Genomic DNA, 27500 nt, shown 5'->3' on the forward strand with positions numbered 1-27500 from the left:
AATGATTCTGTGTAGTGTGTCTAAGTAACTTCACTAACTTTGACCTTTGACCCAGGCCCTCAGGTGCTCTCCTAACAACTACCTCACCCACACCTGGTGGAACCCCGTGTTCAACTTCTTTGAGCGTAACGTCCAGACGCAGGTCCCGTGTTCCTACAGCTGGCCCGTCTCCTGGCCGCCCGCCTGCCTCAAGAACCCCTGCAAGAAGTACTCCATGGTGCAGAGCACCCGGGAGGAGTGATGTGTCAAACCAAACACACCCCCAGTGGTCATGCACGTTAGCCTGTTCAGTCAGACGCGAGCCCTGGGAGATCGGCTGGTCTAAATACATCTTGTTAGCTTTATGGTTTGTAAATGGTGTTTATTTTTTATTTTTAAAAATTAGGTTTTGCTCCTGAGTTGATGCTTGTGGGGCTGCTGTTCCTTTTAAATCATTGTACTGGGTAGACGTAAATCAAACAAGCCCTAAGTGTTTAACAGTGTTTTTAAGCCCCATGATTTCATCCTGGTAGGTTTACCACAAAGCTCTCTCCAGGCATTCACCATCAGTGTTACTACAACATTTTATTTAGTCAGTGTTTTTTTATGGTGACGGTCGACCACGTTGAACAGGACACCATATCTGCCTCTGTTCATGATAGTGACTATGGGACAAAGAATATTATTATTTGTATTACAAGTTTGTGAAGAAGTTGTGGTATTGGAGAAGATAAGCTAGTATTTGATATTATTTGAAAAATCCAAAAATATTAGGTCCAAGTGACAATTATTTATCGACAACCATTCCTACACTAACATATGAAGAAAAGTTGGCCTTTTGTTGCTTCAATGTGTATTTTTATACTTGTGAAAAAGGGTACTCTTACAAAATGTTTTGACTTTCAGACGTTATGCCAAGCGTTGGTACAGAGTTGCGTGTACATGCAAAACCTAAAGCAGCATCACCATTAAAAACGAGAATGTTGTGTAGATCTTATGACCAAATACATCTCGGAGTCAAAGACGAATCTGATATCCTAGTTGTTAGCGACTTCGTGACTATTTTGTAGTCATTGTTTTGATATTTTCAAACAGGTGCCTTAGAAATATAGTGTTACACGTTAACAAGTAAGTTAGTTGACAATGTTAGTTATCATAATTGTTTTTATATCATTTTTTATGTTAATGTTCATTTTTTATATAGTTTAGGCTTTGTTCTTGGCATTTTTGTAATGTTTTTAACGCCGTATGGCTGTAATAAACCGTCCTACGTCAACCTTTCTCATCTCCATTACATTGCATTTTACAACATAGTAGTAAGTTACCTTTTATTATTATAATGAATTGTATAATCATATTGTGTGAGAAGTTCTACTGTAGAGTGAAAAAAACTAGATTTATCGATTCACTGTGAAAGACCAGACAATGCTCTTCGGGAGATTTGATTGGTCAATACACTGGAGGCTCGAATTTGGGTCAACCTTTTTTGTACTCGTCATCAAGGCCGCACACCAATACGAGAACGATTATTTGCATCGACCAATAGAGAGCTAGGTCTACTTACGCAGCGTCTGAAGTTTAACAACAAACAAGGAAGAACATGACTGCAGGGTATATCTGTTGCAGTGAAAATGTGGATTATGTTATCGTGAATAAAATCAGACTTCTCTTCTAATGCGACAGCGGGTTTAGCCGTCCTAACTGAAGCAGACAAACACCATGCTTGTGGAATTATTGCAAGATCTACAGCGTACGTCGCTGTTATCGCACATCATTTTGGCCTTGACTGTCTTTGTTGCCGTGTACTGTGTCTACGCATTTCACAACCGCCAGGATTATTCAAATATCCCACCCGGTCCAAAACCATGGCCGATAGTGGGCAACCTTGGTGGCTTTCTGATACCTTCATTTGTGTCGAAGAGATTCGCAGGCAAACATTATGTAAACGTCCCCAAGAAAACAATCGTAATGTCTCCGCAGGTTGGATTCATGGAGCAAGCCAAAGTATATGGGAACATGTACAGTATTTTTGTCGGTAGTCAGCTCGTGGTCGTGCTGAACGGTTATGATGTCGTCAGGGACGCTCTCTCCAACCATGCCGATGTGTTCTCCGACAGACCGGATATCCCCGCCATATCTATAATGACCAAGCGCAAAGGTAAGCGATGACCTTTCCCACTCACCAGCCGTGTGCAGGAAAGCAGTCAACTTGAATAGCCTAATATTTGGCTCCTTTTGGAGAGGTGAGTTTGAGGCGTCAGCGTATATAGACGTATAGGTACATTACAATTAGTCATTTAGCAGACGCTCTTATCCAGAGCGACTTGCAGTAAGTACAGGGTGAAGTTCCTTGCCCAAGGACACAACGTCATTTTGCACGGCCGGGAATCTATCTGGCAACCTTCAGATTACTAGCCCGATTCCCTCACCGTTCAGCCACCTGACTCCCCAAGGAGGTAGTCTGTTACCTGTGTGCAATTAGGGGGGATGTTGGCTACGTTTCTCCCTGAAAGTCCTTGGAAAGATAACTGTTTAGAAGTGCTACAGTGCATGTGCAAGGTATCATAATGGTGCAGTTGTAAACACCTAAAGAGACGTTACTGGTTTTCTCCTCAGGGATAGTTTTCGCACCTTACGGGCCGGTGTGGCGACAACAGCGGAAGTTCTGCCACACTAGGCTCCGCAGCTTCGGCTTTGGAACGCTGAGTTTGGAGCCCAGCATCCTGCAAGGTCTCGCCGTGGTCAAATCTGAACTTCTCCGTCTTAACGACGGAAACGAGGGCGTGGACTTAACCCCGATGATCAGTAACGCCGTGTCGAACGTGATCTGTTCTGTTAGCCTCGGGCAGCGCTTTCACCACGAGGACCGGGAGTTCCGAACGCTTCTGGACCTGATGGCGCGAGGGCTTGAGATCAGCGTCAACAGTCCCGCTGTTCTCATCAACGTCTTCCCTTTTCTTTACCACTTCCCGTTCGGCGTGTTCAGAGAACTACGGCGAGTGGAAAGCGACATAACTGCGTTTCTCAAGAACATCATCGTCAGGCACAAAGAGACACTAGACCCTGCCAACCCACGGGATTTGATAGACATGTACTTGGTGGAGATACAAGCCCAGGAGTCATCTGGAGAGAGAGAGACTAGCTTCTCTGAGGACTATCTCTTCTATATCATAGGGGACCTGTTCATAGCAGGCACAGACACCACCACCAACTCCATATTGTGGATCCTGCTCTATATGGTGCTGTACCCGGAAGTTCAAGGTGAGCCGAGCTCCTTCACAGGAGGGTGCTGGAGATGATGATGATAAGTACGTTTGTTGATGATGAAAAGAAGCTCTCCCCTCCTCTTCTCTCTCTCCACCTCCTCTCTCTCTCTCCCCCTCCTCCTCTCTCTCTCCCCCTCCTTCTCTCTCTCTCCCCCTCCTCCTCTCTCTCTCTCTCCCCCTCTTCCTCTCTCTCCCCCTCCTCCTCTCTCTCCCCCTCCTCCTCTCTCTCCCCCTCCTCCTCTCTCTCTCCCCCTCCTCCTCTCTCTCTCTCTCCCCCTCCTCCTCTCTCTGTCACCCTCCTCCTCTCTCTCCCCCTCCTCCTCTCTCTCTCCCCCTCCTCCTCTCTCTCCCCCTCCTCCTCCTCTCTCTCCCCCTCCTCCTCTCTCTCTCCCCCTCCTCCTCTCTCTCCCCCTCCTCCTCCTCTCTCTCCCCCTCCTCCTCTCTCTCCCCCTCCTCCTCTCTCTCTCCCCCTCCTCCTCTCTCTCCCCCTCCTCCTCTCTCTCCCCCTCCTCCTCCTCTCTCTCCACCTCCTCTCTCTCTCTCCCCCTCCTCCTCTCTCTCTCCACCTCCTCTCTCTCTCTCCCCCTCCTCCTCTCTCTCTCCCCCTCCTTCTCTCTCTCTCCCCCTCCTCCTCCTCTCTCTCTCTCCCCCTCTTCCTCTCTCTCCCCCTCCTCCTCTCTCTCCCCCTCCTCCTCTCTCTCCCCCTCCTCCTCTCTCTCCCCCTCCTCTCTCTCTCTCCCCCTCCTCCTTTCTCTCTCCCCCTCCTCCTCTCTCTCCCCCTCCTCCTCTCTCTCCCCCTCCTCCTCCTCTCTCTCCCCCTCCTCCTCTCTCTCCCCCTCCTCCTCTCTCTCTCCCCCTCCTCCTCTCTCTCCCCCTCCTCCTCTCTCTCTCCCCCTCCTCCTCCTCTCTCTCCACCTCCTCTCTCTCTCTCCCCCTCCTCCTCTCTCTCTCCACCTCCTCTCTCTCTCTCCCCCTCCTCCTCTCTCTCTCCCCCTCCTTCTCTCTCTCTCCCCCTCCTCCTCTCTCTCTCTCTCCCCCTCTTCCTCTCTCTCCCCCTCCTCCTCTCTCTCCCCCTCCTCCTCTCTCTCCCCCTCCTCTCTCTCTCTCCCCCTCCTCCTCTCTCTCTCCCCCTCCTCTCTCTCCCCCTCCTTCTCTCTCTCTCCCCCTCCTCCTCTCTCTCTCTCCCCCTCCCCCTCTCTCTCCCCCTCCTCCTCCTCTCTCTCCCCCTCCTCCTCTCTCTCCCCCTCCTCCTCTCTCTCCCCCTCCTCCTCTCTCTCCCCCTCCTCCTCTCTCTCCCCCTCCTCCTCTCTCTGTCCCCCTCCTCCTCTCTCTCCCCCTCCTCCTCTCTCTCCCCCTCCTCCTCCTCTCTCCCCCTCCTCCTCTCTCTCCCCCTCCTCCTCTCTCTCCCCCTCCTCCTCTCTCTCTCCCCCTCCTGCTCTCTCTCCCCCTCCTCCTCTCTCTCTCCCCCTCCTCCTCTCTCTCCCCCTCCTCCTCCTCTCTCTCCCCCTCCTCCTCTCTCTCTCCCCCTCCTCCTCTCTCTCTCCCCCTCCTCCTCTCTCTCCCCCTCCTCCTCTCTCTCCCCCTCCTCCTCTCTCTCCCCCTCCTCCTCTCTCTCCCCCTCCTCCTCCTCTCTCTCCCCCTCCTCCTCCTCTCTCTCCCCCTCCTCCTCTCTCTCTCCCCCTCCTCCTCTCTCTCCCCCTCCTCCTCTCTCTCCCCCTCCTCCTCTCTCTCTCCCCCTCCTCCTCTCTCTCCCCTCCTGCTCTCTCTCCCCCTCCTCCTCTCTCTCTCCCCCTCCTCCTCTCTCTCCCCCTCCTCCTCCTCTCTCTCCCCCTCCTCCTCTCTCTCTCCCCCTCCTCCTCTCTCTCCCCCTCCTCCTCTCTCTCCCCCTCCTCCTCTCTCTCCCCCTCCTCCTCTCTCTCCCCCTCCTCCTCCTCTCTCTCCCCCTCCTCCTCTCTCTCTCCCCCTCCTCCTCTCTCTCCCCCTCCTCCTCTCTCTCCCCCTCCTCCTCTCTCTCTCCCCCTCCTCCTCTCTCTCCCCCTCCTCCTCTCTCTCCCCCTCCTCCTCTCTCTCCCCCTCCTCCTCTCTCTGTCCCCCTCCTCTCTCCCTGTGAGCCAGAGAGGGTGCAGGCAGAGATGGACCAGGTGCTGGGTCCAGGCAGGCCTCCGTCCCTGAGCGACAGGGGCAGGCTGCCCTTCACGGAGGCCACCATCATGGAGGTGCAGAGGATGACTGTGGTGGTTCCGCTGGCCATCCCACACATGGCCTCTCACACCACGGGTGAGGAGGCCGGCCCACGGACGCCATCTTGGGAGGGTGTTGTGGTTCATTGTCTTTATTTCTACTTCTCTCTCTCTATATATATTTTTTCTCTTGATCTCTCTCCATCCTTGTTTTCCTCTCTCCCTTCTTACCTTTCACTACTTAGTCAGTTTGGTCCAAAGCACAGATTTAAAGTGAAAGGACAAAGAAGATTCTGAAGTGACCCAATCACTTCCCTTCTCTCTTCTTCTCCTCTGCCTCTCAGAGTTCCGAGGTTACACCATCCCCAAGGGGACGGTGATTGTCCCCAACCTGTGGTCGGTACACAGAGACCCTGCGGTCTGGGACCAGCCTGACCTCTTCAACCCCGGACGCTTCCTGGATAGCCAGGGGAGGCTGCACAGAACGGAACACTTCATGCCCTTCGGAATAGGTAGAGGGTTCCATTTGGAATACTGCTGGTGGGAGGGTTCCGGAGGGGGGAGGGGATCTGGCACAGATCGATTGGCAATGTTGTATGTTATACTGTGTAAGTAGGGTGGTTGTTACATTCCTAGTGATGAGCGTGTGTGTGTCTGTGTGTGTGTGTGTGTGTGTGTGTGCTCAGGCCGCAGAGTGTGTATGGGGGAGCAGCTGGCTAAGATGGAGCTGTTCCTGATGATCACCAGCCTCCTCCAGGCGTTCTGCTTCAGTCTCCCCCCAGGGAAGACCCCCCCCTCTCTGGACGGCCGCTTCGGCCTTACCCTGGCCCCCGGCCCCTACACCGTGTGTGTCGCCCCCAGACACTAGCGGCTGCCTAGCAACAGGAGATGCTGGATATTATGGGGTTGTGATCAAATGCATACTGAGTGTGTGCGTGTGTGAGTGTGTTATTTTGTGGAATACCATGCTACACTTCCCGTGGGACTGTCCAGTCAAAATCCCGCGAGATCTGGGCATGCCAGAAGAGTTGCTGGCAAACAGCTCCACCAATCAGGGAACTCCACCAATCAGCGTTGATCAATATCATTGATTGAAGCTGCTAATAAAATGTTATGTTTTAATTTTACACCAACTTGCTTCTAAAAAAGTGTTCTTAATGTATTATATGTAATATTTTTCAGACTAATTCAGCATTTGCTGCTTACCCAAAGATAGTAATAAATAAAAACGGGCATTTTGTATAATTTTGTAGATGCTTTCATATTAACAACAATGCACTTCTTTTAAACATGACTTTTTAAGATGTGTAACTGAATAAATGATTATTATCATTGCAGTATTTAATGCGATTATGTAAAAAAAAGGGGGGGGGGGTAGATTGTGCTGTAATAGTAGGCCTATGACTAACTATATTATCACACCGTAAATAGGCCAACATGCATTCACGCATAAAGTATCATGGATTATATTATAGAAGTATAGAAATCAAATGTCTGACCGGACTTTGTTACCCAAGTAACCCCTGTAAAACATCCATCTATATCGAATCTGTGTTAAAGGTCATGGAATAGTCAGTGTGATCACATGACCATAGCCTTCTATGACCTTCTTCCTACTTTCCACGGTGCGACTCAGTCATTGCTGAGTTTGACTGAAGGGACGGGGCAGTCTTCGGTTCAACAATGTCTTTCTTCACACACCAGATAACCAGGGGGCTTTCGTCCTCAGCAGTGAGAAATGTCGTGATCAAGCATGTTACGATCATCGGCGGTGGACAGATGGGCGCAGGAATCGCACAGGTATCGAAGTTTGGAATTTGGACTAACGCGTTATGTAGTCTGATTAATGCAAGGTATGCGTAGTATCATGCTAAGCTACTCTAGCTAGCATGCAAGGAAATGTTGCATCAAGTTAGTAATGCCAGGGCTAAACAAGCGTTATACGTTTTCACTAGGCAGTTCTACAGCATCAAAATGTTTGCAACGAAGGTGTCACTTAAGCAAGTTGTCCAAGTGCTACTAAAGCGTGTTGCGAAGTATTTTGTGCGTATAAATGGCTCTGTGGCATAAATAGCACACTTGCAAACCGAGATAGCTAACAATATCTAGCCAACACAAGAGCCGTTTTCTGAAGTAATATCCGCGAATCAGCTATTGGCATCGAAACGGAATACAGTGCTTGTCTCCAACCAACCAGCTGACGGATACAATGCAGTGCTCGTCGACTTGTGAACCCCAGTTCTTTCCTTACCGACAGGTCGCTGCGTCCACCGGCCATTCGGTGGTGCTGGTGGATACGTCAGAGGACATCCTGCAGAAAGCGGCCAAAGGCATCGAGGGTAGTCTCAAAAGGGTGGTGAAGAAGAAGTTTGCTGACAAACCAGAGGTATGCTGGTCAAGAACAACTTTCTAGCCACCCGTTTTGTAAAATATTCCGTTTTTGCCCGCCACGAGTGATTTGATTCATGATAAATTCAGCCAAATATAGAATAGACATATGCTGTACTCTTATCATTATCAAGTATCCTATATGAGGAACCAATGTGAAATATTTTGTATTGGGAAAAAGCAAATGTAGGAACTAATAACTGCAGTTATACTTATTATTATTATTATTATTTTTTTTATTTATTATTCAGCCTTTTAAAAGACGTCCTATTTTTAAATGGTGTGGTGGTGTATTCATAGTCCGCTGCTCCAGGCAGGTGCAGAGTTCATTCAGAAGGTGATGCAGAATGTTTCCACGTCGACGGACGCCGCTGCGGTGGTCCAGGGAACCGACCTGGTTCTAGAGGCCATCGTAGAGAACCTGAAGGTCAAGCAGGGGCTGTTCGCCGGCCTGGACAAAGTAGCTCCAGAGTGAGTGGTGGAGCGCTGGAGAAACTACCTTAACAATGTACCATGAATGTTGAGGACCTGGGTTCGAGTCCCGCCTGGGCACTTTGCGGCATGTCTTTCTGTCTCTCTCTTTCCTGTCACCGCTCACGTAAAATCTGTCCAATACAGCATGAAAACATCCTAACGCCATACACCGTCTCCTCTGCACCAGACACACCATCTTCGCCAGCAACACCTCCTCCCTGCCCATCGCAGACATCGCCAGCTCCACCTCCAGATTGGACCGCTTCGGGGGCCTCCACTTCTTCAACCCCGTCCCCATGATGAGGCTGGTGGAGGTCGTCGCCACCTCGGCCACCAGCCAGGAGAGCTTCGACTCCCTGCTGAACTTCAGCAAAGCTCTGGGGAAGACGCCTGTGTCCTGCAAGGTAGGACGATCCGGATAACAGCAGGACAGGGAGGGTTTGATTTGTACTATGAATCCCTCCTACCTTCATTGATGTAGGACGGTGTAAGGGTATAATATGAAATTATGCTGTCTATTGTAGCAGCTGCAGACTAACATCAAGTACGTTTACATGCACGCAATTAATCCTGTGTTTTCAGAATGACGATATTCTGAATTTTAACAATCCATCCGTCCTTTATCGGTTCATGTAAACAGCATATTCCGTTTGGATATTCTGAACTCACCACTTTCCGATTAAGACGGGGGATATGCCGATGTTATTTCAGTTTTAGGAGCATTCTTTGGAGATGTATACAACACATTTGGTCTTTTTCAGAATAAGTACATCATATTTTGTGCATGTAAACATGGTCTGGTGTGGTGTGTGTTCTCCAGGACACCCCTGGCTTCATTGTGAATCGCCTGCTGGTTCCCTATATGATGGAGGCCATCAGGTTACATGAGAGAGGTACGGAGGGACACACCTGGGAGAAAGGGTGTCCGCAATCCCAAACTCATCTTACTGGATTCCGTCTTCTGAGATATTACGTGGCATGGAGAAAGAAGAGAGAGAGCCTTGATTGGACAGATGAATCAGTATATTGGCTCATGTGTTTGGCTGTTTTCCACAGGCCACGGATCAAAGGAAGATATTGATATTGCCATGAAGCTGGGGGCAGGTTATCCCATGGGACCCTTTGAGCTGCTGGACTACGTCGGACTGGACACGGCTAAGTTCATCATCGACGGTGAGGAACCACTTCCTGAATTGTTTCTATAATCACTTCCTCAATTACTAATTACATCGTCATAACCCACAACGGCATACTGCCACCCACACAAAAAATGATTGGATGCGGTCTCCCAAGACCTAACTAGGAATTAATATTGTGTTGTGATGACGGTTTCAGGTTGGTGTGCGATGGACCCCGGCAACCCCCTCTTCGGCCAGAGCCCCATGCTCAACAAGCTGGTGGCAGAGGGCAAGTTCGGCAAGAAGACTGGAGAGGGATTCTATAAATACAAGTAGAGAATTAGCTACGCAGTCCGTCGCTAGCCGCCTGCTCGCTGGCTAATCGTTTATTTTTTCGGAGTCACATTTTTAAATGGTCTGTAGAAACTCAACAAATGAGCGGATCGTAAACTCATCCTGAACCAGTTGTTGCGTATCAACAGAGACGATCGTTTGTCAGCCCCCCGCCGTTGCTTGTGTGGTGTGATCGTCAGCTGTGTCGAAACGTCTCTAAATGAAGTTATACCCAGAACCCTCCTATAACCTTTGGAAGAGGATCCAACTGTCTATACTGTCGACACGCAGACCATAATGTAGTGTTCATTTAGATGTTGAATATCTCCAAGCAGAAATAGGATGAGGACAACTGAGGGAAACAAGCCAATAACTAAGCAGGGAGTGATCATGTGATCGTGATGGTGGGGGAACTGCATAATACTCTGATAGCAACACTACACTAATGCTGGTACCACACGCCTCAGTGCCTTCCTCAATAAAGAGCTCAAAGATCTTCCTCTGGTTTTCTTTTTCCTCTACTTTCATCTTAATGTCCTAATTAAGTTGGAAACATTGTGGCATTCATTGTTTTTTATTTTCATAAGTTTTGGCAAGTTGTTTTTCTCAAAGTGTTGAAGCTGACCAAGCCACAAGATGGTGCTGTCTCCCCAGTAACACCAATGTTGACAAATTTACATTGAGCAATTGGAAAGTGGCATTATAAAATGTTAACAGTTTGTATTGTAATTTGTGAACAGACCAAGTCATTTGGATTCCAAAAATATAAAGTAATATTTTCAGCACTGCAGAGACAATATAATGCAGGAAACACCCCTTTGGCAGAACTCTACATGCAGCGCTGGATGGGAAATGTCAAATATGACAACTTGTTCTACCATTTAGCATGGAATGACTAATGCCTAGATGTTTTTGGAGCTTAAAACTATTTGACAGAGAACCACAATGAGTGGAAATGTGTGATTAGTCATAAAGTATTTTGATGTTTAACATTAAGCTGTGATTTACAGTTCAACCTTTGGTGTGTCCCCCAGGAACTGCTCTTGAGAAAGTTTCAAATGCCCGCCAAAGTTGATATATGATTTTTGTCCCCGACCAGTATAGGAATACATTTTGATAATAATACATGACAAACAAGTGATAGTGTATGAAATATTGACAATTTGTTCCAAAACGTTTTGCTTTTAAACAAATCACTTTTAAGATTATTGCTTTTAAACGACTAGATAACGGGGAAGTTGAACAAACAGTTAAAAAAAATGTCAAAAGTGATCTGAAAAATGTTTGACAGCGACGAGAATAACTAATTGAGTGTATTTAAAATGTGTTTCTGCCTCAGTTCAGTAACAGGGTTAGGGTCATTAACAAAGTACAGGGTGAATGATGACCTGAAGCACTGCCATGTCTGCAGAGTGGGATGAACATTTGGTTTGGCGTCTCTCTGGGTTGTTTTTACCCACTGGACCAGAAGGTGGCAGACACTTCTCATTACACGTTAAATACTTTATAACGATTGGATGGTCTCGATAGCTCAATAAATTATGGTCCTTATTTGGATGAAGACCATGTCTGTGGAGAAACAGCAAAAATAAACTTACCCTACCCAGAGTTAAAATATCCTTGTATTTTGACTTGTCATGCACACACATACACAATCTTAACTTGACCTTGTGTTTTTGGTGGATTAAAAGTATCTTATCCATGATCTCATGGAACCATATGACAAGACATGGGTGGAGTGCCATGTGTTATTTTTAAAAATATAAGTTATTATAAAGTTACAGGGGTTACAGATTTTTTTTTGGTCTTTAACATATTTACGTGACCGTAATAGTAATGTTAGGTCAGATACAAAATGAATAATATTTGGATTATGATGAAATTATGTATATAAAATTTTGCAGACAGTATTATGTAATTTATTATAAATTCTAAGTTAGTATCAGTATCAAATCATATCTTTAACAAAGTTGGTGGACTAGATTTTCTAATGAAATGCAATTATTTGCCGGATAAACTCCCTATCAAGTTATCAAAATTCCATCAACAAACTCTTCTTGCATGGAAATTTAAATGTGTTCACAGTTTCTCTCCTCAAAGCATTGCTCTGGAATAAATGTTTGATAGATCTGGTACTTTGTTATCCTATGGTCAATTTATAACTGTTGGCGAATTTCCCATTCTACCTAAAGAATTTACATCAGTACCTCGTGCCATTCCCTCTGGTTTAACACAACTTATTAAAAACCACTTGAGTCATGATACCGTCAAACTTCGCTTACCCTTATTAATTCTAAACGGATACGACATTACGGACAGACGATGCAACAATAAACATGTACTAACTATCTTTCAAAGAACAAATAAAATAGTTCCTAAAAGTTTGATTTTTTGAAGAACACACATTGAAGACATTTCTTGGAGGAAAGCTTGGTTATTGTTAGTATTGCATTTCTCATTAAGTAAAGGAAACACCAGCAGTTCTTGTAGCTTTTGTATATCTGGAGAGGAAACCTTCACTAATTTATTTTATGAATGTACGATTACAAACAAGTTTTGGAATGATTTATCTTTACATATATTCAAGAATAATTCTCACACATTTTCCATAAAAGATGTTTTTGTTATTACCAAAATCCCACTGATACTAAAAGGGTGGAGTACCACGTCTTGTCATGTGGTTCCATGAGATGAGAGTAATCGTATATATTTGTTCTGCTCTCTTACACTTTTGAAGGATGTTGTTGACAAAGTTCATTAATAAATGTAAATTTAGCAACAAAAAAAACGTAGGATGTTGCGGAATATGTGAAACTCCTTAACATTTTGACAAACAAAAAGGTTATCAAAACAGTTATCTTACATATACTTAGTTACGTTACTCATTTTTTTTTTCTCACTGTGATATACCCGGGGTTGTTCGTTTATTTTTTCGGTTTTGGCAGTGCCGTCCCCTATACTGTTTTGTTGTATTTATTTGTATAATATTTGTAAATATTATTTTTTATCATTTATATTTTTTCTGTCTTTATATCATTTTAAAATAAAACATTTTGTTGATACATACATATATAAATTATGGATGCTGTTTTGTTGTTGTTGCTATTCTTATCTTTCAGGGTTAACATTTTATTGTCAGATGATTCCTCTAGCAGAGCAGGGCTTATCTCTCGTCTTGTATCAGTCGAACCCACATGTAGACATGCTGTCAGACCACGATACCCTGCTCTGTTTGGGGTATAAAACAGCTCTTGTAGAACACAGGGAGCAAACAGAATCCACAGCCTCATTTCTCATTGGTCTCATCTCAAAGGTGAGACATTGTATGTTTAGATGTAAGACTGTTAAGGGAGGACTGTCCTACTTGACCGTGCCACTGTATACACAGTATTGCAATTAGAATTTGAAAATATATATATTTTGATGTATAGTATTTATTTTAAACACAGCTTTTAGTTTCTGTGTTTCCAGGATGTTGTAGATGATTCAACTATAAAGGTATCATAATTATGTGTATGGATGTTTCTGTAACTTGTCAGGAACTTGAATGCACATAATTATGATTTCTTTAAATATTTACTGTATCGAGTATATATTTAGGCTATGTATTACCCTTGAGGGTTTATGTTGTTTTAACGGCAGTTCTATGGGCGTTTTTGATACCCTCTGTGACACAGTTTGTAAAAAGGGCTATACAGATAACATTTGATTTTATATATTTATATTGTGATGATTCGTTCCCCCCCCCCCCCCCCCCCGGGTGCAGTACAGCAAAATGAGACGCCGAGACGGACAGTTTGCAGCAATACTTCGGTTATTTATATTTTTTCTCTTTTTAGCGGAGCCAGAACGCTAGCAGGCACATTGCCGTACTAGGTAGTCAAAACCGGTCAACAAAAAAAAAACTTCGTTAATAAATGCATATAACTGTTTCAGTCTTAGACGGTCCCTCAACCGCCGTTGCGCCCGTCACTCTCCTGCTCCACTCCCCCCTCTTTCCTCTAATCGGGTCCTTTTAAAGCAAGCACAATCAGGAATATGAGTTACACCTGTTAATTGATTACCTCAATTAAGCGTCTTCAGGCAGTGGGGGCAGGTCAGGTCTACCCCCCCCCCCCCCCCCCCCCCCCCCCCGGCCGGCCAAAAGAAAGTGCTAACCTTTTATTTCGGAGCAGCTTAATATAATAGTCTAATAGCTTATGTAATATTGCACATATTTTCGTCCTATTTCCCCTAAATAAATACAATTACCATACTTAAAGACACCTTACAGTATGTTCTAAATGACATAAATGCTGCCAATTAATAATTGACGTAACAACTTTTTGTAAATGCAGTGGCCTAGCCTACAGATTAAGGTAGGCTACTCGGAAGCATATACACTGTCTGCTTCATTTGATCTTGATAGGCTAGGCTACATCAAAACATGTTACATCCTGTAACATGTTTTGAACCATTTATATAAGAACTGACTATTACTGTAAAGCTTTAAGCAACTCTGAACCTTCAAAGAAAAAAAACATTGAACTTTCTTTGAACCAGAAAACTGAGCTTCTTGATAAATAAATATACCTTTAACTGTATTATAACTGTATATAGAGATATGGTTAGATAGATACATAGACGTGTGAGTAGTGATACAATTGAAAGTAACCTTTGATATATATTTTTTATAAACGTAGGAACATCACCATGGTGATTTACACAACGAAAGTGTTCACAGGGGACATATTGTCTGCCGGCACAAGAAACAAAGTCTTTTTGCAGCTCATTGGAACAAAGGGAAGCAGCCCTGCTGTCCACATTAACAAGAAATTGATGCTGAACCGAAAATCTGTGAGTCAAAGTTTGTACTTGGTCTACACTATATGGACAGAAGCATTGAGACACCTACACAGTAAATCTTCAGGAACTTTTATGACATCCCATTATAAATCCATAGGCAGTAATATGGAGTTGCCAGATAATGTATCTAAAGCTGCCTGCTACCTTTTGGCGTTGAGTGGATTTAGTGTCCTGAGCAGCTCTGCCTGTTCACTGTAGACGAGACGACTCATTGTGAGTAATGTGCTTGTTTCTTTTTTATTTCAGGTTCACATCATTGAAATAAAGAGCCAGAAGGACCTGGGACAGCTGTATCTGATTAGGCTGAATGCGAAGGAGTCAGATTCTCTGTATATACCTTTTCTTACGGATAACGATTGGTTTTGCTCCAAGGTCATAGTGACAACACCAGAGAACAACAAAGTGCTCTTCCCCTGCTACAACTGGATGTCCACTGACGAACCACTCAACATCAGAGATACTACTGGTCAGAGTTTGAATTTGACTGTAAAAAATGTAACAGTTTTTGATCCATACATTCATTCTACAGTGTTCCATTAATTCACTAATAATCTTTATTTTTTTTCAAGCTACACTCGTGTTTAAGGACATTCCAGAGGGTCAGGTGGAGAGAGAAAAGGAACTTGAGAAACGACAGGGGTGGTTCAAGTGAGAAGATTTAGCAACACTTTACATTAAGGTTACTTTCACTACCACTTAACTACATAGCAACACTTTACATTAAGATCTTTTCCGTTAGATGGAAAGTGTACGCAGACGGTGTTCCTGAGTGTGTAGAAACAGACAATCCACTTGACCTTCCGAGAGCAGTTCGGTTTTCCTTCACCAAGGACACCCAGTTCAAACTCACTGCTGGGGCTTCGTAAGCTTAAATACAACATGTGTCCAATATACAACCAAGCAAAGAACAGACATTTTGATATTACATAATAATAAAACCTATTTACAATATTAATAATCCGTCTTTAAGTTAATGTTCTTTTCATCTGTCCATAGTATTGCAAGGCTTAACCTGCAAGGATTCCTGTCTTCTAAAGTACCCTGGTCAGGCATGGATGAATACGAGTCAATTCATATGGAGAAACAAACTGATCTCTTTAGTAAGTATTCTTACTTACACTGATAGTGTATATATCCAGACATCCCAACCAGCAAAAAGTCATTTCAGGGAGGTCTACTGCGCAATCCCCCTCCCCTCAGTAGAGGGATCAACTTTAGATATCTGAATATCAGTGTTTTCACATTTCTGTTATCTCCTCAATTCAAGAATACGTCAAAGAACACTGGGAGGAAGATGAGTTTTTCGGCTACCAGTTCCTGAACGGAATCAACCCGATGCTGATCCGACGTTGCAGCAAGCTGCCGGACAACTTCCCCGTCACTGACGACATGGTCAAAGCTTCTTTTCAGGGACAACTTACCCTCACACAGGAGATTCAGGTAGGCTACGTGACAACTTCCATGTTTAAAAGGCTGGACACAAAAACTGTTTCCACAACGGACATTGTCGCTTCAGGCAAAAGTCTTATTGGGGAAAATGTACTTCATGGCACATTTTGTCTTTATCACAGAATGGTAATATCTATCTTGCGGACTATGTTCGCTTGGATGACATTCCCGCTAACGTGATTGACGACAAACAGCAGTTCCTGGCTGCTCCTCTTGTCCTGCTCTACAAAACTCCAGACCACAAACTGATGCCTATCGCTATCCAGGTAACTCTTAACTCCTACATGTAAAACAGCAGGCATGTGAGTGATCACATATAGTGAAATGGCATCCTGGACTGATCATTTTCCATGTCGGGATTCCAACATCATCTACGAGTTGTATTCTATGGAGATCAGTTTAATATATTAACAGTGTCCAACCTCCACAACATTTTCCCACTCGTTGTAACACAACATGGCTGCCCTGTGACCTCTTGTCTCTCCTCTCCACAGTTTGTGCCTGACCTCTTGTCTCTCCTCTCCACAGTTTGTGCCTGACCTCTTGTCTCTCCTCTCCACAGTTTGTGCCTGACTTCTTGTCTCTCCTCTCCACAGTTTGTGCCTGACCTCTTGTCTCTCCTCTCCACAGTTTGTGCCTGACCTCTTGTCTTTCCTCTCCACAGTTTGTGCCTGACCTCTTGTCTCTCCTCTCCACAGTTTGTCGGACCTCTTGTCTCTCCTCTCCACAGTTTGTGCCTGACCTCTTGTCTTTCCTCTACACAGTTTGTGCCTGACCTCTTGTCTCTCCTCTCCACAGTTTGTGCCTGACCTCTTGTCTCTCCTCTACACAGTTTGTGCCTGACCTCTTGTCTCTCCTCTACACAGTTTGTGCCTGACCTCTTGTCTCTCCTCTACACAGTTTGTGCCTGACCTCTTGTCTCTCCTCTCCACAGTTTGTGCCTGACCTTGTCTCTCCTCAACACAGTTTGTGCCTGACCTTTTGTCTCTCCTCTCCACAGTTTGTGCCTGACCTTGTGTCTCTCCTCTCCAAAGTTTGTGCCTGACCTTGTGTCTCTCCTCAACACAGTTTGTGCCTGACCTTTTGTCTCTCCTCTACACAGTTAGTGCCTGACCTCTTGTCTCTCCTCTCCACAGTTTGTTGGACCTCTTGTCTCTCCTCTCCACAGTTTGTGCCTGACCTCTTGTCTCTCCTCTACACAGTTTGTGCCTGACCTTGTCTCTCCTCAACACAATTTGTGCCTGACCTTTTGTCTCTCCTCTCCACAGTTTGTGCCTGACCTCTTGTCTCTCCTCTCCACAGTTTGTGCCTGACCTCGTGTCTCTCCTCAACACAGTTTGTGTCTGACCTCGTGTCTCTCCTCAACACAGTTTGTGCCTGACCTTTTGTCTCTCCTCTACACAGTTAGTGCCTGACTTCTTGTCTCTCCTCTCCACAGTTTGTCGGACCTCTTGTCTCTCCTCTCCACAGTTTGTGCCTGACCTCTTGTCTCTCCTCTACACAGTTTGTGCCTGACCTTTTGTCTCTCCTCTCCACAGTTGAAGCAGAAGCCAGGAAAGGACAACCCCATCTTCTTCCCCACCGACTCAGAGTACGACTGGCTGATGGCCAAGATCTTCGTGAGGAGCGCAGACTTCGTAGAGCATGAGCTAACCACCCACCTGCTGCGTACCCACCTTCTGTCTGAAGTTTTCGCCATGGCAACCCTGCGTAACCTGCCGCCGATTCACCCCCTCTACAAGGTAAACAGCAGTAGTGTCTTGAAACCCATCAAAGGATGTTCTGTTTTTCTTTTTCTCATGAGTTGCTGTCTCTTTCCTTTCAGCTCCTGATACCTCACTCCCGCTACACCTTCCAGATCAACATCCAGGCTCGAAATGATTTGATATCAGAGGGTGGAATCATTTATAAGGTGAAGTTAGAGGGTGCATATTAGTATCGTGCATGAAGGCAACTGTACATTAAACATTCACAGTTTTGCATCAACAAGGGCCAGAAAAAGTCCTAGTAGATGGAATCAGTCCACACCCAATGTTTCATGAATTCACCTTTAACGATTTAAACATTTCTTACATTTGCAGAACGCTGCTATAGGAGGGAAGGGGCTGAACATGTTTCTGCAGAAAGCAGCTGCTGCCCTCACCTACAGCTCCCTCTGTCTGCCGGAGGACATCGCTGCACGAGGTCTGGAATCCATCCCCAACTTCTACTACAGAGACGACGGGAAAAAACTGTGGAATATAATCCACAGGTGTGTATGTTGCTGTGGGATGTGATCCGCAGGTGTGTTTGTTGCTGTGGGATGTGATCCACAGGTGTGTATGTTGCTGTGGGATGTGATCCACACGTGTGTATGTTGCTGTGGGATGTGATCCGCAGGTGTGTTTGTTGCTGTGGGATGTGATCCACAGGTGTGTTTGTTGCTGTGGGATGTGATCCACAGGTGTGTATGTTGCTGTGGGATGTGATCCACAGTTGTGTTTGTTGCTGTGGGATGTGATCCACAGGTGTGTATGTTACTGTGGGATGTGATCCACAGTTGTGTATGTTGCTGTGGGATGTGATCCACAGTTGTGTTTGTTGCTGTGGGATGTGATCCACAGGTGTGTATGTTACTGTGGGATGTGATCCACAGTTGTGTATGTTACTGTGGGATGTGATCCACAGTTGTGTATGTTACTGTGGGATGTGATCCACAGGTGTGTATGTTGCTGTGGGATGTGATCCACAGGTGTGTATGTTGCTGTGGGATGTGATCCACAGGTGTGTATGTTGCTGTGGGATGTGATCCACAGGTGTGTATGTTGCTGTGGGATGTGATCCACAGGTGTGTATGTTGCTGTGGGATGTGATCCACAGGTGTGTATGTTGCTGTGGGATGTGATCCACAGGTGTGTATGTTGCTGTGGGATGTGATCCGCAGGTGTGTATGTTGCTGTGGGAGATTATGCACAGGTACAACTCACAGTGTTAATGTTTACAAACAGCAGATGAGAGGTGCATTGTGAACCACTTAAACTACATTGTGTACATGACACTGTAGAGAAGTCTTGACCTATATGAAATTCACTATTGGGGCTTGTACGTACACCACTAAAGAAATATATGTGAATGTTGCATGCCTTGAAATAAATATTTCAATGACATTCCTAGGGAAGTTAAAATCAGCGTCAGTAAAAATAACAAAATATATATTTGTACTGCACAGCTATGTCAAGGGTGTGGTGGAATTCTACTACATCTCTGACTCTGATGTGAAACGGGACAGTGAGCTGCAGAAGTGGATCGGAGAGATCTTCACTCATGGCTTCCTGGCAAAGAAGGAAACAGGTGCGGCCCCTCTACTGTCTCCTTCTCCAATTCCTTCTTCTAAACACGGCAATGCTCTTAGTAAAGCATTACTGCCATACAATCGATAACAAGTTGGTGGGACAGCTTTTTTATTTATTGAGGATACAGCCGTAATTTTTGTATTCATTATTTTATACATACACAGTATCTCTCTCTCTCAAATGTGCGTGCTCCAGGTTACCTCCAAGGTGGTAAAAAAAAAGATGCATCTCAACTGAGCTTTATAGCTGTCTTTATTGCAGTGCTTTTTTGATCAGCTCATTTATGACATCATTCTTTCCTCCAGGTGTCCCTAAGTCATTTGACACCGTTCGGGAACTGGTTAAGTTCCTCACCATGGTGATCTTCACTGCCTCAGTCCAACACAGCGCTGTCAATTTCGGACAGGTTAGGGATCATCTCCCATCCAGCCGAGAGGCGTATTAACCATCAGTAGTATTCTTATACCATCCTTTTTTGTGTGTTTTTCAGTATTTTCTATCGTTTGTCATTTCTGGTCTTGTTTTGTCTAGGATGATTTGGTCGGCTGGATGCCCAACTGCCCCACATCGTTGCAGAAAGCTCCTCCATTCACTAAGGGGCAGTGTACTGAGAAAACCATGTGGGAATCTTTCCCCGACATCAACGTGACCGCGTACGGCTTGGTCACAGTTAACCTGCTGAGCAGCCAATCCCCTGACTTTGTGAGCACGAGATGACTGATCACTGAGTTGTCCAGAATATACATTTAAGATTTTTTTCAGATGGAAAAACATTCTTGACGTTTATAAACCTGCTACAACAAGCCCTTGTCTCCTCACACAGGTGGCCCTAGGATCCTTTAAAGATGAGCAGTTTGTTGAAGCAACGCCTCTAAAGCAAATCGAGAAGCTGCAGAAGGACTTGCTAATCTACGGCGGAGAAACCAAAGCCAGGAATGTGAACCTTCCTGTGCCGTACACGTTCCTCTATCCGGAAAACATAGAGAACAGTGTGGCCATCTAAAACCCATATTAAGTCCACGTACCTTTAGTAGGAACCTGAGGACATAGGGCAATTTTCTTTAAGATATATTTGAGGGCTTTTTCATGCTTTATTGTATCGTTTTTATGTGAAGTGTGACAAGGAGAGAGTTATGGTGAAATGCTGGGAATTTATTTTCTTCTTTTATTTTCAATGCAGTTAGTATTTCAATGATCTGTTATAAAAAAACAACAATTGACTGGCCTAAACGCTGCCAAATATAGATGTTTAGTGGACAGTTTTGATTGGGTGAAGGCAAGAGCTGTAAATCAATATAAACGACTTCACTTATGATTATCAAACTATTAATTTGTGTGCATGTATTTTGTTCTCTAATAGTTGTTGGATTTATACAAGGTCACGTTACATTTCATATTGAGCAGGGAATGTATTGTACAATTTTATGAACAACTTTATGATGTTATGTTAATCAGCGATTTGTGAATCATTATGTTCCTTGATTTCTCCTCTTTATATTTCTCAGTTTTCCGAGTTTCCGAGAGAATGTTCCAAAGATGAACCAAATAAGCGATTGACTAAATCTGCAATGCTGGCACCACGCTCCACAGTGCCTTCCTCAATAAAAAGATCTCAAAGATCTTCCAGTGGTTCATTTATTCCTCCAGTGTCATCTGAATGTCCTCAATTTGTGTGAAAGAGATTGTGACATAAAACGTTTTTCTTCTTCATACGTTTTGGCAATATTTACTCTGACAGTGTTGGAGTTGTTAAAGCCACAAGATGGCGCTGTATACCCACTAACGCCAATGTTGCCGTTCAGATAACAGATTGAAAAGAATAGCAGCAGTCTTCAAATTGTATTAAGAATATTAAAAAGTAAACATATATTGTTGCCAATGGGCAGTCTATCTTAGTCAGAGTTGAATGCCTTCAAAATGCTTAACCATTTGTTCAATATAACAATTTATTATATAAGTAGTCTCTGATGTGCACAATAGCCAGTGGCGTTTTTATGTAAAAAAATTTGAAAACAAGTCAGGGGTGAAAAAGGTGAGAAGGATATTACCCCTCTAAGGGGGTCCGGGTGCATGCTCCCCCTTAAGAAAAATGTAAATATTCCATATTTTAAAGCATCGATCTAATGCATTTTGAGATACTTTTTTGACAACCTGGGAAGAGCTGGAGAAACGTATCTTAACCATGAGTCAAAATGTATTATGGCCTCCTTACTAAGTATTATGCAAGCAATTTCATGCCAGCATGTCACTGGGTCTAACATTTACAGTATATGAGGCACAATGTGGTAAGGGCACCACAAATGGCTTAATGCATAACCCCCACAAGAGATGGTGGACATGCTGTAACTTAACTCGTCTACTCTTCCAACATGATTGACAGCCAATACAAGTACCAGCGTATTTTGAAGTCAAAATGCGTATCCGCTACACAAATTGCGTACAGGTTGGCAGGTCTGCTTATTGATAGAACGGCAGGGACGTACTGGGAGTAAAAATAAGCCCTGGACTTTGATCCAGACCGACCCACCAGAACTGGTCCCGTATACGCCACCACAGCGAGCGCCCTGCTAATGTATGCAATTTATGTGCCTGACGTGATGCTAGTTAGGGACTTCGGTGGTTAATGCGAGCGCGCGTAGCGCGCGAGCAAATCTTTTGGGCTGATTTGAGCGAAAAAAAAAAATTTACGTTAACGTTTCTTAGCCTGGTTTTCCATCTTTATATTGTGTCAAATAAGCTTTCGATCTGTCAGTGTCACTGTTGTGTGTAGGCGGCACTAAGGGCTGCATACGTTCATTTGGAATTTTCCACCGGAGCTTTAGCTAGCTAGCTGGCTAAACGTTGCGTTCTCTCCTGCTGTGTTCAATGACTCAATTCATCAAGCTGTAGCTAACGTTAGCTACATCTATGTCAACAGAGCTCCTGGGTAACTTAACTAATATCAGAGAATGTCTAATATAGAGAACTGCCACTCTCGGGAAACTTCCGGGTTCTGAACTGGTTGAAGTTCCATGTGAGGGCGCTAACGAGCGAGTGCAGAATGAATGGAGGTCTAGTATGGAGCGGTACCCCTCAAAATCCAGTTTTCTCAGGATATAATTTTTTGTCTAGTAATTTGAATTCTGAATTCGAAAGGGGAGGAATAAAAAATACACACTGCTTGCTGTTAGATTGTTTCAAGCCTTTCTGTTCTAAAAAGCTTTTGAAAATGTCATTGACGTCATACACATCGTACGACCAGAGCTACTGCTTGACGGCAAGCTCTGGTCACTTACTTTTTTCTCTCAGGGCATCACAACACAGCTGACAGATTAGGCTCTCCCTGTCAATACACATGCTAGAAAGAGTTTTGGCTTGCTAATGTTGTTGCTAATGTTGCTAATGCTCCGACATTCTGATTCCGCTTCGGATGCCATCAAGCAGGAGCTCTGGTCGTATCAGTCCTTCACTAACCAATCAACATTCATTAGCAGAATGCTAGCGTGTTATGGGCAACAACGACTCACACTAAGAAATCAAAAGGACATAAGTACTTGTTCATTCAACTTTCGACCTATAATCCATGTTGAATATGCAAAAAATACAATCAAATCGGAGATTTCTCAACGACAATTAGGCGAAAGAGACAAATTTAGCCGTTTAGCTCCATAGACTCCCATTCAACATGCACTCGCTCGCGATCACCCCCGGTGGAACTCTGGTGGAACTGCAGACACATTCGGTACAATGGGGCTTAATAGGGAGTGGCAAGGCTCTCCTTAAATGGGCAATTGATTGTTTTTTGGGGGTATTTCACACTGTTCCTTAAGGTCTCCGAATAGGGTATGTAACATTGGTTGGGTTGAAAATGGCCCGGGTGCTGTTCTATGCCCTCTGACAGATCCTCTGAAATGTTACCGGGAAAAAACACTAGCTTTTCTCCTTTAATGGTATGGTCATTAATATTTAGATAAGCTGCGCGCTGATTGGTTGGTTATCAACGAGTGAAGCTGAGAGCAAAAACCCAACACGGCCAACAGCAGCACTCTGAAACACCGAAGTTGGAGACTTGAAATAAAAACGCGCAAATAAATCTATTGTGTCTACACAACACTGTTTTCAACAGATTGACTATATATCATTTGAAATGATAACATGACTTGTTTCCACTTCTTTTGTTGAAGCAAACTGGATTGACTTAGATGGGTAGAACGTTAGGCTACAGCTTATTAACCAAACCATATTGTGATTCTACTCTGCTTCAGTTAGCTAGCTAGGCTAGCTCTAGATATCTTGCTGTAAAATAACATGACAAAGATCTGGACAAACATGCATCGTGAATTGTGGATTTTCATTACACAGGTTACTTATTTAAATGAAACACAGTCAGGAACATGAATCAAGGTTAGCCCCATTGCCAATAAACTAGGCTAAATTATCACACATTCTACCCATGCTCTTGCGTTAACTATCAAGCTAAACTTGTTTACATGCGCAGTCTAGGTGTTACTACTAGTAACAGTTACTATCAATGCTAACGTATCCTGTATCTAGCACCTGCCTTTCTCCAGTTCTTTCAAATAGATTATCTAGACAGGCGTTAGCAATAAGCCAGACTGCTGTTCGTTTTCTGGCTATTTTTCGGAAGCTTCCCTTCTAATGCCGACTACAGCTAGTCTAGCTAGAGTCATTTGATGTGTGTAGAAACGTATTTGGCATTCTACCTGGTATGCTATACAGAAAACGTTAGCATTGCTAATAACTGTTAGCACAACATCATACTGTCCTTATAGCTTGCGGTTGCAATGAGCATACGGTCGGAACAGCACTTCTTTCCAGGTTCAGCTTCCTAGCAAATCCTGCTTGAAAATGGCCAAGGTTGTCAAAACTGTCTTGGGTGAAATGTTCAGAGCAAATGGATGAATGTCGAACTTCGCCGGGATCTTCTCATAGACAACAGCAGCCATGCCTGTTGAATGTTTGGCTCCTTGGGAAGACTGTTAGTGTTTGTCTTCCCTGTAGGCTACAGTTTGGAACACAGCATTTACGACCGTGGTCCATTTTCAATATCCTTGTTATGATTCAAAACGTTCTTTTCTAATTCCTTTTAAGTTGCCTACACAGAGCAGCGCGCAGCTAAACTAGTATCGGAGATAGACGCTACCTCGGGCTGGTCTGGATGTAAATTCTGGGGCGTGACAAAGATACAGACCAGAGCCAATAAGAGTGTGATCACCGGTCCTACGTAGGACCGGTAGTTTTGTTGAAAAGCTGGCGTTTTACAGCCACATTTTTTCTTTTTGAGATTTGAATAGGAAAGAGGTGTCAATGGACTTTGATATTCACGGTATTTTCAGTTTACCCACCGAACTGTCGTTATTCAACTTTGACAAAGTAAAATCGGTTTTGCAGTCAATTGCCCCTTTAAACAGGCTCTGATACAGATCCATTCTATAACAACAACCTTAATAGATAAGCATGGACACTGGTCACCATCTTTATCTATCGATCCAGCCCAAAAATAAGACCAATGCACGGAACAGCACCACAAAGGCAGGATGATAAAATATGCTTTCACTCAACAAGGCTGAGGGCTCACTTGACGAGAAAGGCGCCTTCTTTTGTATGCTAACCGTTAGCCACTTTTTCTTCAATAACCAATCCACGTTAAACCGGAGGTTACTTTTACCAGCAGTTTGAGTGATCCTCTGGCTGATGGGCACCACCAAGTCACCTTACTTCAAGTTTCTCCTCACAAATTAAGGGTTTATAAGGGTATATATAAGGGTATATAACCGGTGCTCGAGGATGAAATCCACCAGGGCTGCCAACTTTTTCAAAACCTTGGCGTGAGATTATGTGCGAGCTTTCGCTAGCTTCACTCATGGCTACAGTCACTATACTGTAGCCTACAGTAAGCGGGTTTAGTGAAAACTTAACTGTCAGTAGGCCAAATATGGTGGTGCGATCAATATTATTTCTCGTCATTGCTTTTTTCATTTCCAGGTTATCACTCACAACAAACGTTAGTTAGTCTAACAAAGCTACCAAGCAAGTTAGAACTTTTTGTAGAACTGAGATGGTTCGATTGCATTCTGCTGTTATTACACCGTTGTTACTGTTTTTACACATATTTAAGGGAGATGTTCGTAAAGGTTGGCGTCAAAAAGTATTCCAGTCTTTTTTTTTATAAATGTATATTAATATTAATAAATATGATGTGAAGTCCAGTTGCAGTGTGACACTACAACAGGTAGTGGTTATACGTAGGCCTATGTATATGTCAGAGCCCACACTTCTTTACTTAAACTTGAGGGAAAAAGTGTAGTCAGTAGGCTACTTCAACTTTATTAGTTTCTGTCCTTCTACTTGACTGAAGGATGTATGTACTTTTGCCATATCTTCAGGAATAATACATTAAATACTAAAACATTATACCTCGTGTTCCCGAAATTGCCTATTTCTCTGTCCCTATCTGGAATAATTTGTTAAGTGCCATGTTCCAGAATCTAACATGCAATAATCACAACAGAAAAGCAGACTTAAATCAAGAAACACTGAATTCTATACTGTGAAAATAAATTACCTCAAGTAAAAATGTATAGCTTGCTATTTAACTACTCGTTCCAGCTGGAAGCAGTGACGATGATTACAAGACCCCCATCTCACCTTTCTATGTCGCTCCTTTCCATTCAGAAGGCTCCCTATATAAACTCAGAGCTAATGTAGATTTCCCCTATTTATTCTCTGTGCCGTAATACCGGGTGAAGTTTGCCCTGGGCGTAGCATGCTGCCTGCGTTTTAATTGCTGGTCCACTTTCTGAAGCCTTTTGAAGTCTCCCCCTTGAGATGAACACGTTGTTATATCCAATACACTTAACTTGTCTTGCAGTTTCTTGAGGGGGCCAATGTGAGGCGATGTTTACTATGAATGCTCATTGATGTTGACAACCATATAGGGCTGTGTTTCGTATAATATGCAGAATTCAAAGGCTTTTTTGCTGGCTTGGTTCAAATAAAGTCATATATGTACGTGTATAAATCAGTAATAAATAAATATATACACACTCATTTATATATACTGCATATGTGTGTATTTATACACGTGTGTGTATTCTTGAGATTGAAGTATATAACTTGATTCCATTTTTAGTTTCGTACTTCCATGCTTGGTCTAAAAGGTTGTTTGTCTATGAGTAGCATCAACAGTAGCACTATCTGTATAGGACAGGATCAGTTCTCTAACTCTCCGCTTTAAACCGTAAAGAGATACACCCAGAGGAGGAACAAGCCAATGATGCCTTTTTATTTTTCATAAAAAATAAACAAAACCAAAAAACAACAACAAAAAAACAACATTTAGAAACATTTCAAATATGACCACTTGGGAAGCAAAGTGCTCTTCCAAGATGACAGTGACTCAAAAATATGAGAATGGAATGAAAACAAAACAATGCATCATCAAGTTACACAAACAAAAGAGCATAAAATCAATAAAACGTTTACACAGATGTTTGCATGGGTAAAGTAGACCAACTACATGGGGGAACCACACTATTAGCTACCAGAGAGAGAAGACAAACAAGGTCCATCGCAATTAAAGAAAACAGACTGCCAAGTGCTGGGGTAAATATATATATCTGCTTCATTTGTCTGCTTCAGAACAATAAAATAGAGGCATGTTCTGCCTGTGTTCCAACATTGCCTGCAAAAATACCAAGAAAAAGTGACAGTTTGAATCTTGACAGTTAGTTTTAAAAAGTACACATACTTGAGAGAGCATTATTTTACATCTGAACAAGACTCGAGAAGTTACTATTTGTTACAAATAGTTATCAAAAGAAGCCTTAATTTTCATTTTTCTGCAAGACGCTTCACCAAGAAAAATGGCTTTCCTGTGTCCAAAGCTTATTCTTATATACGACTATATATAAAAATGAAATAAAAAATTATAATTAAAAAAACTGATCATCACTGAAAATATACACCAAGCAAATAAAAAAAAAATATACAAAAAAGCATACAAATGAAATTCAACCTTAAAATAAAATTACAAAATAAAAAAGTTGATCCTTTTTTGCACCAACTGGTCTTCGAAAAAACAAAATGGAGTCTTGAAAGAGGCGTTTCCTTGACAACACAAGTTCCCTCAGTCGT

General features: G+C 43.7%; 4 protein-coding genes across 6 annotated transcripts in view; all 4 read left to right on the plus strand.

Moving 5' to 3' along the window:
* sgms2a (sphingomyelin synthase 2a) overlaps nucleotides 1-1453 on the plus strand; it is a 12819-nt gene extending 11366 nt beyond the window's left edge. For both annotated transcript variants that reach the window (XM_084686435.1, XM_084686436.1), the window contains exon 6: nucleotides 56-1453. In XM_084686435.1, coding sequence (XP_084542561.1) covers nucleotides 56-241 — 186 coding nt within the window. In that variant the 3' untranslated portion in view covers nucleotides 242-1453. The remainder of the gene's footprint in view (nucleotides 1-55) is intronic.
* Nucleotides 1454-1698: 245 nt separating this feature from the next.
* Nucleotides 1699-6552, plus strand: cyp2u1 (cytochrome P450, family 2, subfamily U, polypeptide 1). The gene is made up of 5 exons (XM_084686434.1): nucleotides 1699-2137; nucleotides 2596-3240; nucleotides 5361-5522; nucleotides 5770-5937; nucleotides 6112-6552. Exons 1-5 carry the CDS (start codon nucleotides 1699-1701, stop codon nucleotides 6291-6293), a joined length of 1596 nt encoding a protein of 531 aa, XP_084542560.1. The 3' UTR covers nucleotides 6294-6552.
* A 487-nt stretch (nucleotides 6553-7039) lies between these two features.
* Nucleotides 7040-9873, plus strand: hadh (hydroxyacyl-CoA dehydrogenase). The gene is made up of 7 exons (XM_084687743.1): nucleotides 7040-7225; nucleotides 7683-7811; nucleotides 8127-8284; nucleotides 8475-8691; nucleotides 9108-9180; nucleotides 9344-9460; nucleotides 9623-9873. Exons 1-7 carry the CDS (start codon nucleotides 7109-7111, stop codon nucleotides 9739-9741), a joined length of 930 nt encoding a protein of 309 aa, XP_084543869.1. The 5' UTR covers nucleotides 7040-7108; the 3' UTR covers nucleotides 9742-9873.
* Nucleotides 9874-12933: 3060 nt separating this feature from the next.
* On the plus strand, nucleotides 12934-20985 carry LOC146237171 (polyunsaturated fatty acid lipoxygenase ALOX15B-like). Of its 2 annotated transcripts, none has more exons than XM_084687599.1 (15): nucleotides 12934-13051; nucleotides 14421-14574; nucleotides 14830-15049; nucleotides 15153-15231; nucleotides 15323-15445; nucleotides 15580-15683; nucleotides 15851-16023; nucleotides 16155-16298; nucleotides 17571-17774; nucleotides 17858-17944; nucleotides 18114-18283; nucleotides 19241-19362; nucleotides 19670-19770; nucleotides 19896-20066; nucleotides 20188-20985. In XM_084687599.1, exons 2-15 carry the CDS (start codon nucleotides 14431-14433, stop codon nucleotides 20365-20367), a joined length of 2022 nt encoding a protein of 673 aa, XP_084543725.1. In that variant the 5' UTR covers nucleotides 12934-13051; nucleotides 14421-14430; the 3' UTR covers nucleotides 20368-20985. The 2 variants fall into 2 exon arrangements, with proteins under 2 accessions (XP_084543725.1, XP_084543726.1); XM_084687600.1 differs by having other exon boundaries at nucleotides 16227-16298.
* The last annotated feature ends 6515 nt before the right edge of the window (nucleotides 20986-27500 follow it).

Source organism: Hypomesus nipponensis, chromosome 22 (assembly GCF_054491055.1).
Source record: "Hypomesus nipponensis isolate SF chromosome 22, ASM5449105v1, whole genome shotgun sequence".
In the NCBI taxonomy this organism is placed as follows: Eukaryota; Metazoa; Chordata; class Actinopteri; order Osmeriformes; family Osmeridae; genus Hypomesus; species Hypomesus nipponensis.